At 46.5% G+C, this 13600-nt stretch overlaps 3 protein-coding genes and 2 non-coding genes across 5 annotated transcripts; 1 reads left to right on the forward strand and 4 right to left on the reverse strand.

Moving 5' to 3' along the window:
• Positions 1–463: 463 nt before the first annotated feature.
• LOC128297459 (glutamyl-tRNA(Gln) amidotransferase subunit B, mitochondrial) lies at positions 464–3064 on the reverse strand. Its single transcript, XM_053033097.1, has 4 exons — positions 3000–3064; positions 2340–2923; positions 1333–1769; positions 464–1268 (listed from the first exon to the last, which is right to left on the reverse strand). Exons 1-4 carry the CDS (start codon positions 3062–3064, stop codon positions 771–773), a joined length of 1584 nt encoding a protein of 527 aa, XP_052889057.1. The 3' UTR covers positions 464–770.
• Trnah-gug (transfer RNA histidin (anticodon GUG)) lies at positions 1917–1988 on the reverse strand. Its single transcript has one exon. It is a non-coding gene; the product is annotated as a tRNA-His (tRNA).
• Trnag-ucc (transfer RNA glycine (anticodon UCC)) lies at positions 2203–2274 on the reverse strand. Its single transcript has one exon. It is a non-coding gene; the product is annotated as a tRNA-Gly (tRNA).
• A 993-nt stretch (positions 3065–4057) lies between the features above and the next one.
• LOC128297691 (zinc finger protein 235-like) lies at positions 4058–5793 on the forward strand. The gene is made up of 2 exons (XM_053033378.1): positions 4058–4192; positions 4287–5793. Exons 1-2 carry the CDS (start codon positions 4167–4169, stop codon positions 5443–5445), a joined length of 1185 nt encoding a protein of 394 aa, XP_052889338.1. The 5' UTR covers positions 4058–4166; the 3' UTR covers positions 5446–5793.
• A 1365-nt stretch (positions 5794–7158) lies between these two features.
• On the reverse strand, positions 7159–9123 carry LOC128298542 (uncharacterized). Its single transcript, XM_053034298.1, has one exon. The coding sequence runs from the start codon at positions 9121–9123 to the stop codon at positions 7351–7353; it is 1773 nt and encodes a 590-aa protein (XP_052890258.1). The 3' UTR covers positions 7159–7350.
• Between the last annotated feature and the right edge of the window lie 4477 nt (positions 9124–13600).

The raw sequence follows: 13600 nt of genomic DNA on the forward strand, positions 1-13600 counted from the left end.
ATTTTATTAAATACTTAAATACACTTAATTCTTTCCATTTTGCTCTCTGTTGTCCCCCAACAAAGATTGTCATCAAGAAGAAGAATAACCATGTGGGAATGTGGGAGGCAAACAGTACCGCGAGTTAATCTGCTGATATATGTGATATGTGATATTACCATCTATTGTACTGCTTTTTTATCCGTATCGTCGTATGCTGCGCGGTGTCCACGTCCTTCGGGCACCGGCACAGCTCAGCTCGTCGGTATATTCCTGCAAACTATATACTCAGTACATAACCGCAAGCAATTATGAGGCGCGATTGGCATCTGCTGGTGGCGATGCTTTCCTCTAAACGCTTTTACGTACGTACATGTTTATATGAAGTATTTTGTGGACAGTGTTTTTGTGTGTTTATTAAAAGTTTATTTAATAGTTTGATCTTCGGATTCGTGGTTGAGTTGAGAAAAGGGATTAACGGCGGATCAAACGGTAGACGGAGTAGGTGGTCGCCTAGGGCCTCGCCGTGTTGGGAGCCCCAAAAATTGGAGCAGAAAAAGACACGTCCCTTTGCAGAAAGGACACGTCCCCAATTTACAAATTCAAACAAAGAGGTAACAATTTGTAGAATGTACTACTCCTTTACTCCATTAATTATAATATAAACAATGATGTAGATATTCTTGTGAATAGAAAATTAAGATATTGCAATAAAAGATCACGCAAAAAGCGACCTTGACTGGACTATAATTCTATAGCTATCCGGTTATATTTGCCACTGGTCGTGTCCCTTACGTCGCTCGTTTCAGCATTTCCTTTAACAATTCAACTGCCCTTGCCATATCAATCTTCTCCTCGCTTACCTTTGCCACCTCACCCGCCAATGCATACAACATTTTCTCTTTGCCTTTGCGATACTTATCCACCAGCTTTGGATGACGCTTAATTACATCCTCACAGTGTTGACTAATTTGTGCTTCATCCGTAATGAGAAACCAACCGTTGGTAGAAACAATTTCCCGCGGGCACACCCGCAATCGTTCGTCGGCCGCGGTCAGCAACTCCTGCAGCACTCGACGGGCGTATTGCGCGTTGAGTTGATTTTCCTGCAACATATCGACGATTGTTCCGAGCTGATCGGACGTCACATGACAGTCGGCCGGATTTAGCTTGTTGCGGTTCAAAATCGTAAGCAGCTCGTTGATGAGGAAGTTGGCCACCAGTTTCGGTGATCGGCTACTAGACCCTTCAATGATGGCACGGAAATGTTCGTGCAGTATGATGTCATTCTAAAAGTAGTAAAATATTAGATTTCTACTGTGCGAAAGTAATCACCATGAATCAAACACTTACAACAAGCGTAATGGCAATCATGCTCGATAGCTGATGCATTTGAATGATCCTTTGTCGCGTTTGCTCTGGCAGTTCGGGCAGCGTTTTGCCCAACTTTGGAACGTCTATCATATCGGCATCTGACTCCTTTTCGGTACTTTCCGTTTCGTGTAACCTCAAATGCAACGGTGGCAGATTGGGTTCCGGCATAAAACGATAATCCTGCACCACTTCCTTGTCTCTCATTGCAACCGTTGTCTTCGCAGCAGAGTCCCAGGCTCTTGTTTCATTGTGTATCTTTCCACCATTATCCAGAACAGCGATTTGTCGTTGGATTTCGTAATCGACAGCCTGTGCGACGGCACGAACAGACCCAATATTTTTCACTTCCGTTCGTGTCCCCAGAGGTGTATTTTCTAAATGTACCGATATGTTTGCATCCACGCGTAAGGCACCATCTACCATAAAAAAAGAATAAATTAATTAACAACAGTATTACGAATGAAAATAACAAAAAAGAATGTGTATGTTTAATCCGCCCAAAACAACGAAGAAAAAAAGTTTTCCTCTCTTCCGTGACAGTGTTCTCGTGTGAAGGAGAACACTGCCGTGACCAGGATTCGAACCTGGGTTACTACGGCCACAACGTAGGGTCCTAACCACTAGACGATCACGGCTATAGAGATATACCAAATGGCCACTGCCAAGGCACTATAAGTACCACGACGATTTGTTGCTACATTCTGTATTGAAACACGATGCAGGTTAGCATTTGTTAAATACACAAAAATATAATATAATATTGAAAAAAAGAACGAGAATCGACTAATATTATTATGCCCGCAACAAATAAGAGTGAAATTATTTACTCGTGGAGTAAAAAAAGTTTCGTGCGTCGGCCGGGAATCGAACCCGGATCAACTGCTTGGAAGGCAACTATGCTGACCATTACACCACCGACGCGGTCTCTTGCCTGCGCTCTCAAACCTATACAGTTTCACCATTCCATTCACCGCTACACTGCTTACCTTCCATTTTGCATGTGCAACTTTGCAACCTGGTCAGGATCAACATCAACTCCTTCACCAGGGCAGCGGCTTCCTCGCCAGTTTCTAAATCCGGTTCAAACACCAATTCCATCAGCGGTATACCGGCACGGTTCAAATCAACCAAACTTTTCCGCTCGATCGGATCATGCAGAGATTTCCCACTATCTTGCTCCAGCTGCAACTGATGTAGCTTGGCCGTCTTGTAGTACGGAGCCTTCGTCACACCTGGCACAAACACCGGAAACGATAGTGCGCCACCACGCGCCAATGGAGCTCGTTGTTGGGTGATCTGGTATCCGCTCGGTAGATCAGCGTAAAAGTAGTGCTTACGGTCAAACATTGAGACCGCGTTTACGTTGCAACCGAGCGCGAGGGCTGTCCGTACGCCAAGTTCTACGGCATTTTTATTCAACACTGGCAGTGTTCCGGGAATGGATGCGTCGAACAAGGCAACACACGAATTCGGAGCCGCTCCGAACGTGGCTCGGGCACCGGAAAATAGTTTCGATTCTGTGTTCAATTGTGCATGCACCTCCAATCCGATGACGCTTTTCCATTTCGTCCTGCGAATGAATAGGCAAAGTGTAAATGAATGGTAGAACTTTATCTTTGCCGACATTTTGGTACGTCGCACTTTACCTTGTAGTCTTTGGTGGATTCTTGGATGAAAAATATCGGCACAGCAGCCGGTTGGATAACAACATGGTTTCCAAGTAAATGACAGTTATTTGTTTACATCACGCATGGGTTTGACAGCGGTTCTGTTGCTGCGTGATCGATGGCTTTGGTAGTTTGGTTTCTTGATGGTTTTGTGGTCGAGTCCAACTTGAGAGCCATGCTCTACCATTCATGCTAATACATTTATCTGTGTGAATATACATAAGAGTGAAAAATCAAATTGTTCAACAGTGAGATTATTTGCGTTTGAAGAAATCCTCTGAAGGGAATATGCGGTCATAAAATAACCGAGCTAAACTGAAAGTTAAAGGTGCCCAGAATCATTTGCAAGAATGGGTAAGTGGAAATTTTGTAAATCAAGACAATTATTGAACCTTTATTGATCTTCGGGAATATACGATACATTCAATATGCTGAATTTATACAACGTAGTACATACAATTCTACAACAAAGTGATATATTTTTAAAATTGGAAAGAAGCATACAAATCGTGAATATGAGCAACTAGAATGAAGCATAATATGTATTACTAGCGCTCTACAGTTTTACATAACACATCCCTAAACATGTAAAACATTTCTTGATCGAATTAATCATACAGACACATCCCAAAAACAGCCGGCGATCTCTATTTGTTTGTTTTGAAATCTGTTGCCAACGGTTACTCAAGTGGAAGGCATCTCTCTGGAAATCGTCATACGAATCAAAAATCTTTTCATTGAAGCATAACCATTTCTTGCGCATAATGTTTATTAGAAAAATGGTACAACACATAAGGAGTTAAATGGTGTGCCTCCTTGAATAAATGCTGAAGTCCCAGCTATTTATGGTCAACGTTTTCAAAATAGAAGACCACCATCACCTAAATTGCACAATCTTGAAATGTTCATTGGGAAACGCAAATTTGGCTGCGTGTGTTGGCTGCGTACGTGCTTTTGTAGAGAAAGAAAAGAATAGCAAAGGAGGAAAAAATGGTTGTCAGTGTATAATGTAAACAAACCGTTGCCCCGCTGTTGTGCTGCTGCAAGATATCCAGTTACTCCAGGAAAAATTGTCCATTTTTCTGTTCGCTGCGGCCGTGTAAAACATTTTCCGTGCAAAAACCGCACGCCATATCCCTCCAGTGAATGGATTTAACAGTCTACAATGATGTGTAAGTATCGGAACAGGGCGAAAAATGGCTGGAGCGAAACATTTTTTTGAAAAAAAATATTTCCTAATTGCCATTCTTGCCCGCACACGCACAGACCCAGCGATACGCCTGGCACATATTGCCGCTTTTGCTTTCGTGAAACCAGCCTGGTACCGATCTTTCATCCAACGACGAGTGAACCGTTGAATCTGGAGTTGATAACGGTAATTGTGGACTGTATTGGCGTGTTGCTGAAACCCGAGATGGATTTCCCCTCCGCGGCGTGCCAGAACTGTCTGCAGCTGATGCAGGAGTTTCATAACTTTCGAAGGCGTGCCCGAGAATATGATAAAGTCATACGTTCCAAGATACTGCCCCGTATCGAGCCGGAAGTGATCATCGTGAAACAGGAAGCGTCCGACCTCGATAACGTCGTGTACGATCACGAGCAGGCGGTGGATAAGGAAAGCAGTAGTAGCAGCACGCTGACTGCCGACGAATCTCGTGACGCCTCGATCGATGTGCTAGATCAGTTGCAGCAGCTACACCAACAGGCGCAGCTACATCAGCAGCAGCTGTTTCTGCACCAGCAACAGCAACTGCAACAGCTGCACCAGCAGGCACAGGACCAGGAACAGAGCGAAGAGCAGGAACCAAAGTTTAGCATGAGTGCCATTTTTAATGCGCAAGCAAATGCCTTGGCGGCCGTGGCTGCTGCCGCTGCCGTTAATCCGATACGCACCCAAACACGCAGCCAATCAAAGCGCCAATCGGCATCCGGTTCCGTGCCACCGGCACTGGAAGATAACCGATGCATGGTGTGCGGTGAAAAGTTTCAATCTCGCGATGTCTGGGTGGCACATCTAGCGGTGCACACGGTCGAGCGCCCGTTTCAGTGCCACATTTGTTTGGCACAGTTTAAAACCAAATACGTACAACAAAACCATATCCGGACGGTGCACGAAAACGTGCGCAGCTACCGATGTCCGATCTGTACCGAGCCTAGTCGAATGTTCAAGAGCAAGCGTACGCTCGAGGATCACATGCGTTACCATACGGGGGAACGGCCGTTTGTGTGCTGCATTTGTAAGATAACCTTCTCGTCCGGTAGCGTACACCGCAACCACATGTACCGAGTACACCGGGAGATGCGCAAGAAGGATCGCCGGTGTAACTACTGTGGCAAGGTGTTCGACCGCATTCTCGACCTAAAACGCCATCAGACCAGCTACTGCGAGAAGATAGTCGGACGGGAAATAGCCGGCCGGTTATAGGTCGGGGGGATGGTCGTGCCAACCTGAAGGGTTTGTGAACCTTTCGAGAGATGATTATGGTAGGAATAAGCGAAATCAAGCGGAGAAAGTATATATGTGCTTACATTGTGCAACCTATTATGTTGAGTGTAAATGTATTAATCTATATTTGTACCTTTTTTTTAGCTAAAAAAACGATAAAAGAACAACACAATTGGCCACATTATGCGTACGAACACGCTAGCTGTTGTAAATAGCCAAAATATGAAAACGATGTGAAACATATCTAAAGAACGTACAATTCTTGATGTAACTCGCACTGCGGTGGAGAGGACCAATACGAATGAGCATGTGATATATCACCACCATTTTTCGCCGCATCCCTTAATTTCATTCTGATTGCTGGGTAGCGTTTCGATACAGCACCTTTTTTTCGCTGACGTACGCATCTCACGATCATTGACCTCCGGGGTCTGCCCGTCTGTTTGGACTGTTGGTGATTGGCTTGAACGAATGATGGACAGCTGGGTCAGTGCGTCGTTACAGCAAACTACAATACAAATGATGTGTCTTCCTCGATATCACACACTTGCTTGCAAACAAACAAAAAGGAAATGTGGAAAAAGAAACACATAAACACAAATAGAGATACGTTTACTGCTGTATTCTTATCGCTTACTATATTATACGGGGTCCGTTATTAGTAATTCCTTTTTTCACAATTCTATATGTACATTTACATTTGTTTTCCCTACTAACGTACGTTTTACTACAATAGTATAACATATTCTAAAACCTACCAGGGCCGATAGCGGCCTACACTGAAGCCCACGCATTCACTTACACATGGCAGGTGAAGCGAGGATGATAGAATCATTTTGCGGAGAGGGGAAGGGGAAGAAACACTTAAAATAACACTCAACAAAATCAATCCAAAATGGAAAACAATCTTCCCTAACCTATGAACTGTCGGTACCGCCTTCCAGTTGCGATAAGAACCACTCATCGGGCGGAGGATTCTTTTATTTTTCCTCGCGAAGCTCTGCTTTTTGCTACTGTGTATTTCTTTTTTTTATAATTGAAAGGAGGTGCATTTAAAACCCTCGACCCGGCCGTTCCATGTTGCCCAGCAACAGGAACAGGACGTAAGTGTGGTGTACAGTTGCACATGTGATAATCATACGCCCCAACCGTTAGTTGGTGCGCGATCCCATCGAATCCCTTACGAAAAGGCTCGTCCATCGAGCATTAAGTATGCAAAACCCGCGTACGATTAAACGTACCCAAAGCTTATCCCTTCCCTACTACCTAACAGCTACCTTTTCGCTGATATTCCGTTGTTTTTTTTTAAATTGTGTCTGCATTCTAGTTCGCCTTGCCAAGAACTTAATTGTTAGCCTTTTGTCTCTCTACACCACTGCCGCACACGCTTAGCATTGATACGCTGGAACCGAATATTACACGCGCAAACACACACGTTCCGCGTGTCACCGTGTGCCCCCGCCATACATCATCAATGTGCTGTGGATCCAAAGTCTATTGATTCTCTCTCCATGCTGCTGTGTGTAATCACTTTTCAAGATGGGTGCTGCTGCCATCTTGGTTCCGGTTCGATTGCTATTGCCCTCCTTCTCACTCACGCCGTGTATTGGCCCGTGATGGGGCGAAGGATGATGTTTTGAATTGTGTTCGACCTGTTGGCTCCCCCACTACACCACCACCACCATTGGATGTTTTATTCTCACTTCAACTGCATCTTCCAGGAGCAGCAGCGTACAAGTGCACGTGTGCACCATCGTGATCGTACTGTGCTAGGGTGCGCACGCACACGACTAGACAAACATTGCTTCAATCAATCGAAAGTTGAAAGTTCCCAGCCAGGCTAGAACACCAGGCTAGAACCAACTGTGTAAAGGGCTCGATAGCTCACTGTACTGGTGCAGCCATCGCAGGTACGGATGTGCGTGATGCTTGCCGTTTGTGCAGGAATCTTTTGACCGAGTTGAACGGCAGCTGGAAGTGATAGTACGCACAGTACGGCAACGGATCCCAGTAGACGAACAGGGCTTCCCGCTGATCGATCACCGTACCGATCAAGTGCTGTACCGCGTCAACGCTCGGCTTGCGCAGCGCATTGAGCACCGTCTCGTGGATCCAATAGCGACCACCGTCCTGCACGAGCGGGCCCGAATTCTGACGGCTAAAGTGTGGGCAGGGTTTGCAGAGGACGCGCGAATGTACACCGGTGTAGCAGATATACGGCAACGACACGCCAACGCGTATGCCGAGCGGCAATATCTGCCCACTGCACTGACATTTAACCAACCGGAAGCTAATGTGACCATTGATGGGACGCTGGAGCCGTATGCGACGGAAGAAGTCCTGCAACCACCGTTCGATGTCAGCGTTCTCCTCCGGCACCAGGCTGCGCGTGTCCGCCTGGATAGCACACGTTACGTTCGCAATCACTGCCGAATCCTTCACCGTCGTGCAGGTGACGTAATGCGAACCGATCACATCCCGTATGACAACCCACTTCTGCGCCTCGCTCACCTCGTAGTTGAGCCGTAGATCGCGACGGTTTGCCGGCAGTACGTACTTGCTGCGCTCGAGCAATCCCATCGCACCGGACGCGACCATCACGTTCCGAAAGCCGGCCAACCAACCACCATCGTACAGCCGGTGCAACTCCTCCTTCGACGATACGATCTGGTGCGGTGGCAGCAGTATTTCGTTCGCCTGGCACTTACGCATCACCTGCAGTATGTCGTCGAGGACGGAAGTTTCCTGGGCGCCCGGTATGAAGCTGGAACAGCCGCGCAGCTCCAGATGCGGCTTGGCCAGCGCATCGTAATGTGCCGGACTGGTAGCGCACACCGGTATGTAGTGCGTCGGTTGTTCCTTCTCCACGATCTCGCATAGTGCCGCAATGTACTCGCCGGCGCTTTCCGGCGTCGGGCGCTGGATCGCGTAAAACTTGCTCACGGCCGTGGAGAAACGGGCCAGCGCGAACAGACCCTCGAACTCGAACACAACTACCCGGGCTCCGGACTTGTAGAAGTTGCGTGCCATGTGCAGCGTCTGGATCGTGCTGCCGCAGCTGATGAGGATCGTGCGCTTGCGACGATTCCGCTCGTGCGCCGGAGTGTGCAGCGCGACTAGTGCCCATTTCAATCCTGCCAACGGTAGTGCAATCAGCTTCCAGAACATCCACAGGCATGCCGATAGCCAGAAGGCTGGGGCCGCCATTAGGAATGGTTTCCAGGCGAGCTGCATACAGCAACCGAGAAGACGCTGAGCGACGGCAATTAGTAGAAGCGGCCACCAGAGCACCAATCGTAACAGGATGCGTCCATTGGAGATGCGCTGAGTGTCTGCTTCGGTCGAAGAGCTCTTAACCGGCACTGGCTGTACGGGTTGCACCGTGTCGAGTTCGCGATCCTCCGGTATGAGCGTGAAGGTGCTCGAGTAGTTCCTGCGCAGTGTCGTCGGTGGTGAAGAAGACAGCGGGGAACTGGGCATCGGAGGCGAATTGTGTCGTGACGCGTACGGTGTCCATCGCGGACTCGATGGAGCCGTGCGGGAAAACATCTTCGCCAAGTTGTCGGCCGTGTTGTTGTTCGAGAGGTACACAAAGTTGCCGGTACTTTCGCTACGGTTCCACGGGCCAAAGATTTTGTCCTTGCTAGCGGAAGGCATGGTTGGTTGGGACATATGCACCACCACTTACTACACTTTGCGCACTTTGCGGTTCTGCAGACACACTTTGATTCACACCAAAGCCACCGAGAATCGTCCGCACCGAATATCTACCGAACCGTAGTTTGCGAAGCTATCACACAGGTAACCACATCACACCCACATGGCGCGTTGAACGAATCGTCACACAATACGCAGCACCAATGTTCCAGAGTTCCGCTAGTGCTCCAGGGTAGAGATCTAGAGGCGTTCTTTGCGCACGTGCACACTAGGCAAGTACTACGCGTACAACGTACAACCGTATACTGACTGGGCAGCCGAGAGCGTGATGCCTATTTAAAAACTGATCCGTTTGCCCCTGACAAGACCCGGGTGATAATATGCCGGGTGGCCCGTCCACCAGGCAACCGCTGCAGGGTGATCGCTTATGGACGGACGGACCCGAGAGAAAGAGAGAGAAGTAAAAACAATTCGAAAGCAGAACCCGGAGGCCCTGTTATCAGTGTGCCTCTGTCTGTTGCGGATCGATGTCCAATATTTCAAATTGACAGCGCACACACGGTGTGCGGTGTGGGATCGAGCAGGCACCCCCGACTAGAGGAAGAATCGGTGTCTATGGGACCCTGCTATTCATGCATGATCACTACCACCACTGTGACTTTCGGGAGACGGCAGCTATCATCACACCGCCAACGACACCTCCGCATCGAACATGATGATCTTCACGGACGAGGCGCGGCAAGTTTTCGGACCGCATCCGAGCCCATGACATAATAGCCACATCTAGATCACGTTCTATGATCATGTACATGGCAGTTGCAGGCGAATTCGTTACAGTCCCCTGAAACCTTTGGACCTGGATTACTTTACTAATAGTAGCACGCCTTCCTACCCAATTCAATCACTCGGATGGTTTAATGTTATTACTCGTCCCTTTTTCACGTTCCCACACACAGCCACCAGCACACACCCGGTACACCGCCCGGTGTCCTTGGCAGTGACCGTAAAACGCCACTGACACGGTGGATGCTAGCGCTCACGTACGTGCGAACGCCACACCAAGATCTCGTTCGCAGCGTATGGGGGAAGAACATAAAATTAATCAGAACCTGTCGGGGCACCGGCACAGCACTATTGTTTTGCTGGGCGATATGGATTTTTGGGTGCAAAAATAAATCAAAAAAGCGAAAGCAAAACACACAGTTCATAAACATGCCGCTGATTGGGATGGATCAGTGCCTAAAAATTGCACTGTATCAATGTTGGTAATAGTACACATGCTCAAGTGGTGGTTTAAACTTAAAGCCGGTAACTTAAAAGGTTACTTAATTTCGAGATTGTGAGTAATGATTACAGTAATTAATGATTTTCGGGAGACTGTTATGTATTAAATAATTCTCCAACTATCTTCTTTCTACTCTATTTTTTATTTATTTGTCAATCTACAACAACTACTACTACTATTATTACGATTACTACTACTCTTATAACTCTTACAACTTTTGCCACTCTTATCACCAGTACTGCTACTGCTACTACTACTTCTACTACTACTAGGTCATACTTATCATACTTTTTTGACTTATCGGTTCTTCATTTGCTATATCACAGATCCAGATCAATGCATCATTACTAGTATTAAGCTTTAGAGAAGAATTAATCTTCAGATCATTCATATGATTCTTTAATGAGCAGCCACTCATCACTTTATCTTAGAAGATTCATGATTTTTGTGTAATCGAGATTCACATTCATTCGTCCAGCTTGAAGAATCGTTCAGATTCACCCAACACTAAATACTATTCAGTGAAATCTTTGAAGAACTATATAAAAACTGAACTTACATCAAAGGAACACAATGTACAACGTGTAGTTCTGCAGCAAACCAAATGCTTCTCAACAACAAATTCTCAATCGAAACCAACTTTTCGCGATCGTGCACACTTCACCATCTCGTTGGCCGTAACGTAAACCTAATTTATGTGTGAAATGGCGCCATACACCACGCAACATTATGGTGATCCTGGTGCGCTTCGGTTTCATCAAAACACGGGCGTTATTACTATCGTTGCGATTCCTCCATTTTGCTGCGCCCAGGATACGATTGTACGTACCGGAGGGCTCGGCCTTGGACAGCTTATCATGTGTAGCTATTGCCATACACAACACCACACCGCGGCGTTACCTTCCTTCCCATCCGCACTCAATGAAGAATGACGTCTTGCTTCGCTGCTCCCGTATCGTAAAACGATCGCTTGGCACAGAACAACAAGCTGAAGCGGTAAACGGTACGAAGCGAACGCATCAGCAATCCCACCAGATTTGGGTCGAAGGAATTTGGGCGAGTATGTGGTGTGGTACCGATGCAGCGCGAAACAAAGATGGCTACGCGGGGTATCGTTCGACTTACCGGGCGCCTCCATCGGTGACACACACCAGGAAGTAGGGTTCCGTTACAAACATTCGCCGATTATGTGTGTGCGCGCTTTCATGACACGTTTATGTGCTTTTTATGCTTTTATTGCGTGCCGTGTGGGTAAAAACGACCATTCTGTGTCGCTTCCCATCGTATGGTAGCACTACCTCTACCTCTCCTTTTGGGTATCGGGGATTTATCATATCCTGTCTCTTTTCGCATCACTCGATTTTGTCCAACAATGCAAACGATGTGCAAGAACTATGACAATAAATATTTCCAATAATTGTTTCCCCCTTTAAATCGCGGTTCCATTCTTTTTCTTGGCTTAAAAATACTCTGTAGTAAAGGACTTACTAAAAGCAAGAGCGTCGATAGTGGCCCTCCCTTCCTTAAGAGCAGGAGAGCTACCCGAACGAGATTCAATCCGCCTGCTTTGATGAATTAGACCAAACCAAGTCAACACAAACTGCATTCAAAAAGAAATTAACTCAATACAAAAAGCACAATTACCCTACAGGGTGTTCCATAAGATAAAACACTTTCAAAATACGATTTAAAAAACTAGATAATATTTTATGTTTCTTTTGGTTTTTGCTATTAGAAGTTATTATAGAACCGTATACAACATATCTTAAGAAAACACCTGTACTTTGAATTATTTCACGAGCTTCACACTTTACTCAGACGAGCAAGCGGCACGCTCGAGATTTAAGAAATATCGTCTTGAACTGGTCAAAATTGATGTCCTTGTATTCGTTGGGGCTCGATGTTATGCAGAATCAATCAAAAATTCGATAGGGTCCAAGTCCGGATAGCTTGGAGTCCACAAACTGTGTGTCTCAAAAGTCGGTTAAATAAATCGTTCAGAAACCGTAAATTCTGGTGCTCATCTCCGTAGAGGTTGCGCAGGCTTAAGGCAACAATCTCAATATGATACGAAAGATTGAATTTAAATTTTCAAATGAATAACAAGAGAAGTGGCATTTGAGAAGCATGTGATGTTCATATCGGATGCTGTTCCAGGTTGGAATCTATTGCTGGAAAATATTGGACAACTTGTGACTGCTACAACACAAAACAGTAGCTCGTCCCAAAAATTGACAACTACAATAATATCCGAGCAGAATTTGAACATAGCAAGCAATAACAAGCGTACTTGCCTTTCCAAATTCCAAATTGAACTTATTGAACACCCTGTATTAACTATACCTTTCAGAGAACAATCTTTTCCAGTGCAACAGCCTGATAGTTTCCAATTTCTAATAGTCTGCTAGTACGTATTACATATTCCAGCACGTTCTTTCATGTAATCGTAACGAGTGAACTCTGTAAACTTTAATCCCTGGGTAGACTCTACACGGAGGCAAACGTTGTCTGACCGATTGAGTTCAACTAACGACACCAAAACCAAAGTCGTTGAACTCTCAAAACTTAAACCGAGCCTGGTGGTGTTATGCTTTCTGCTCGAGTACCACTTTTTTGTTGTTGTGAGAAGTAACGTTGTTTACTTTGCGCCTGGACCACAACCCATCTTTCTTCTTCCCGGGTCAGCTTATATTTGGCTTATCAGCGCACGTACGTACATACGTTTGAGCAAAACACTAACGACGGCAGGTACCGCGCGATCGGCCCCTCCCCGGGGACCGGATGTTTGCCACATCCACAATTGGCTGCACAGTTTCCACAGATCGCTTCTGCTGCTGAACACGAGATCGTGCTCCGTCGTGTGTTCTGGACCGATCCCGTGCGAATTTTGCCCGCCGTCTGTACGGCAGAGTTCGGACATCAGCAGATAATTGATAAGACTCGAGAGAACCCGCTGACACAGCTGCAGAACCGGAATGTGCGTGTGCGAAAAATGGCACCCGGGACGCGTTGTCTGGGCGTGAAGTTTTGTGCATGACGAATTCCGTACCGGTGATAGGGCATGTTGTTGTTGGCACAGCCGACGTTAGGCAACGGTGTTTGGAGAAACCAACGTCATCGATCGGCGGGATGCCGCAGCGAATGCTGTTATCTGCTGATTCATCATCATCACCTTGGCAGCTTGGCAAACGA

Source organism: Anopheles moucheti, chromosome 2 (assembly GCF_943734755.1).
Source record: "Anopheles moucheti chromosome 2, idAnoMoucSN_F20_07, whole genome shotgun sequence".
In the NCBI taxonomy this organism is placed as follows: Eukaryota; Metazoa; Arthropoda; class Insecta; order Diptera; family Culicidae; genus Anopheles; species Anopheles moucheti.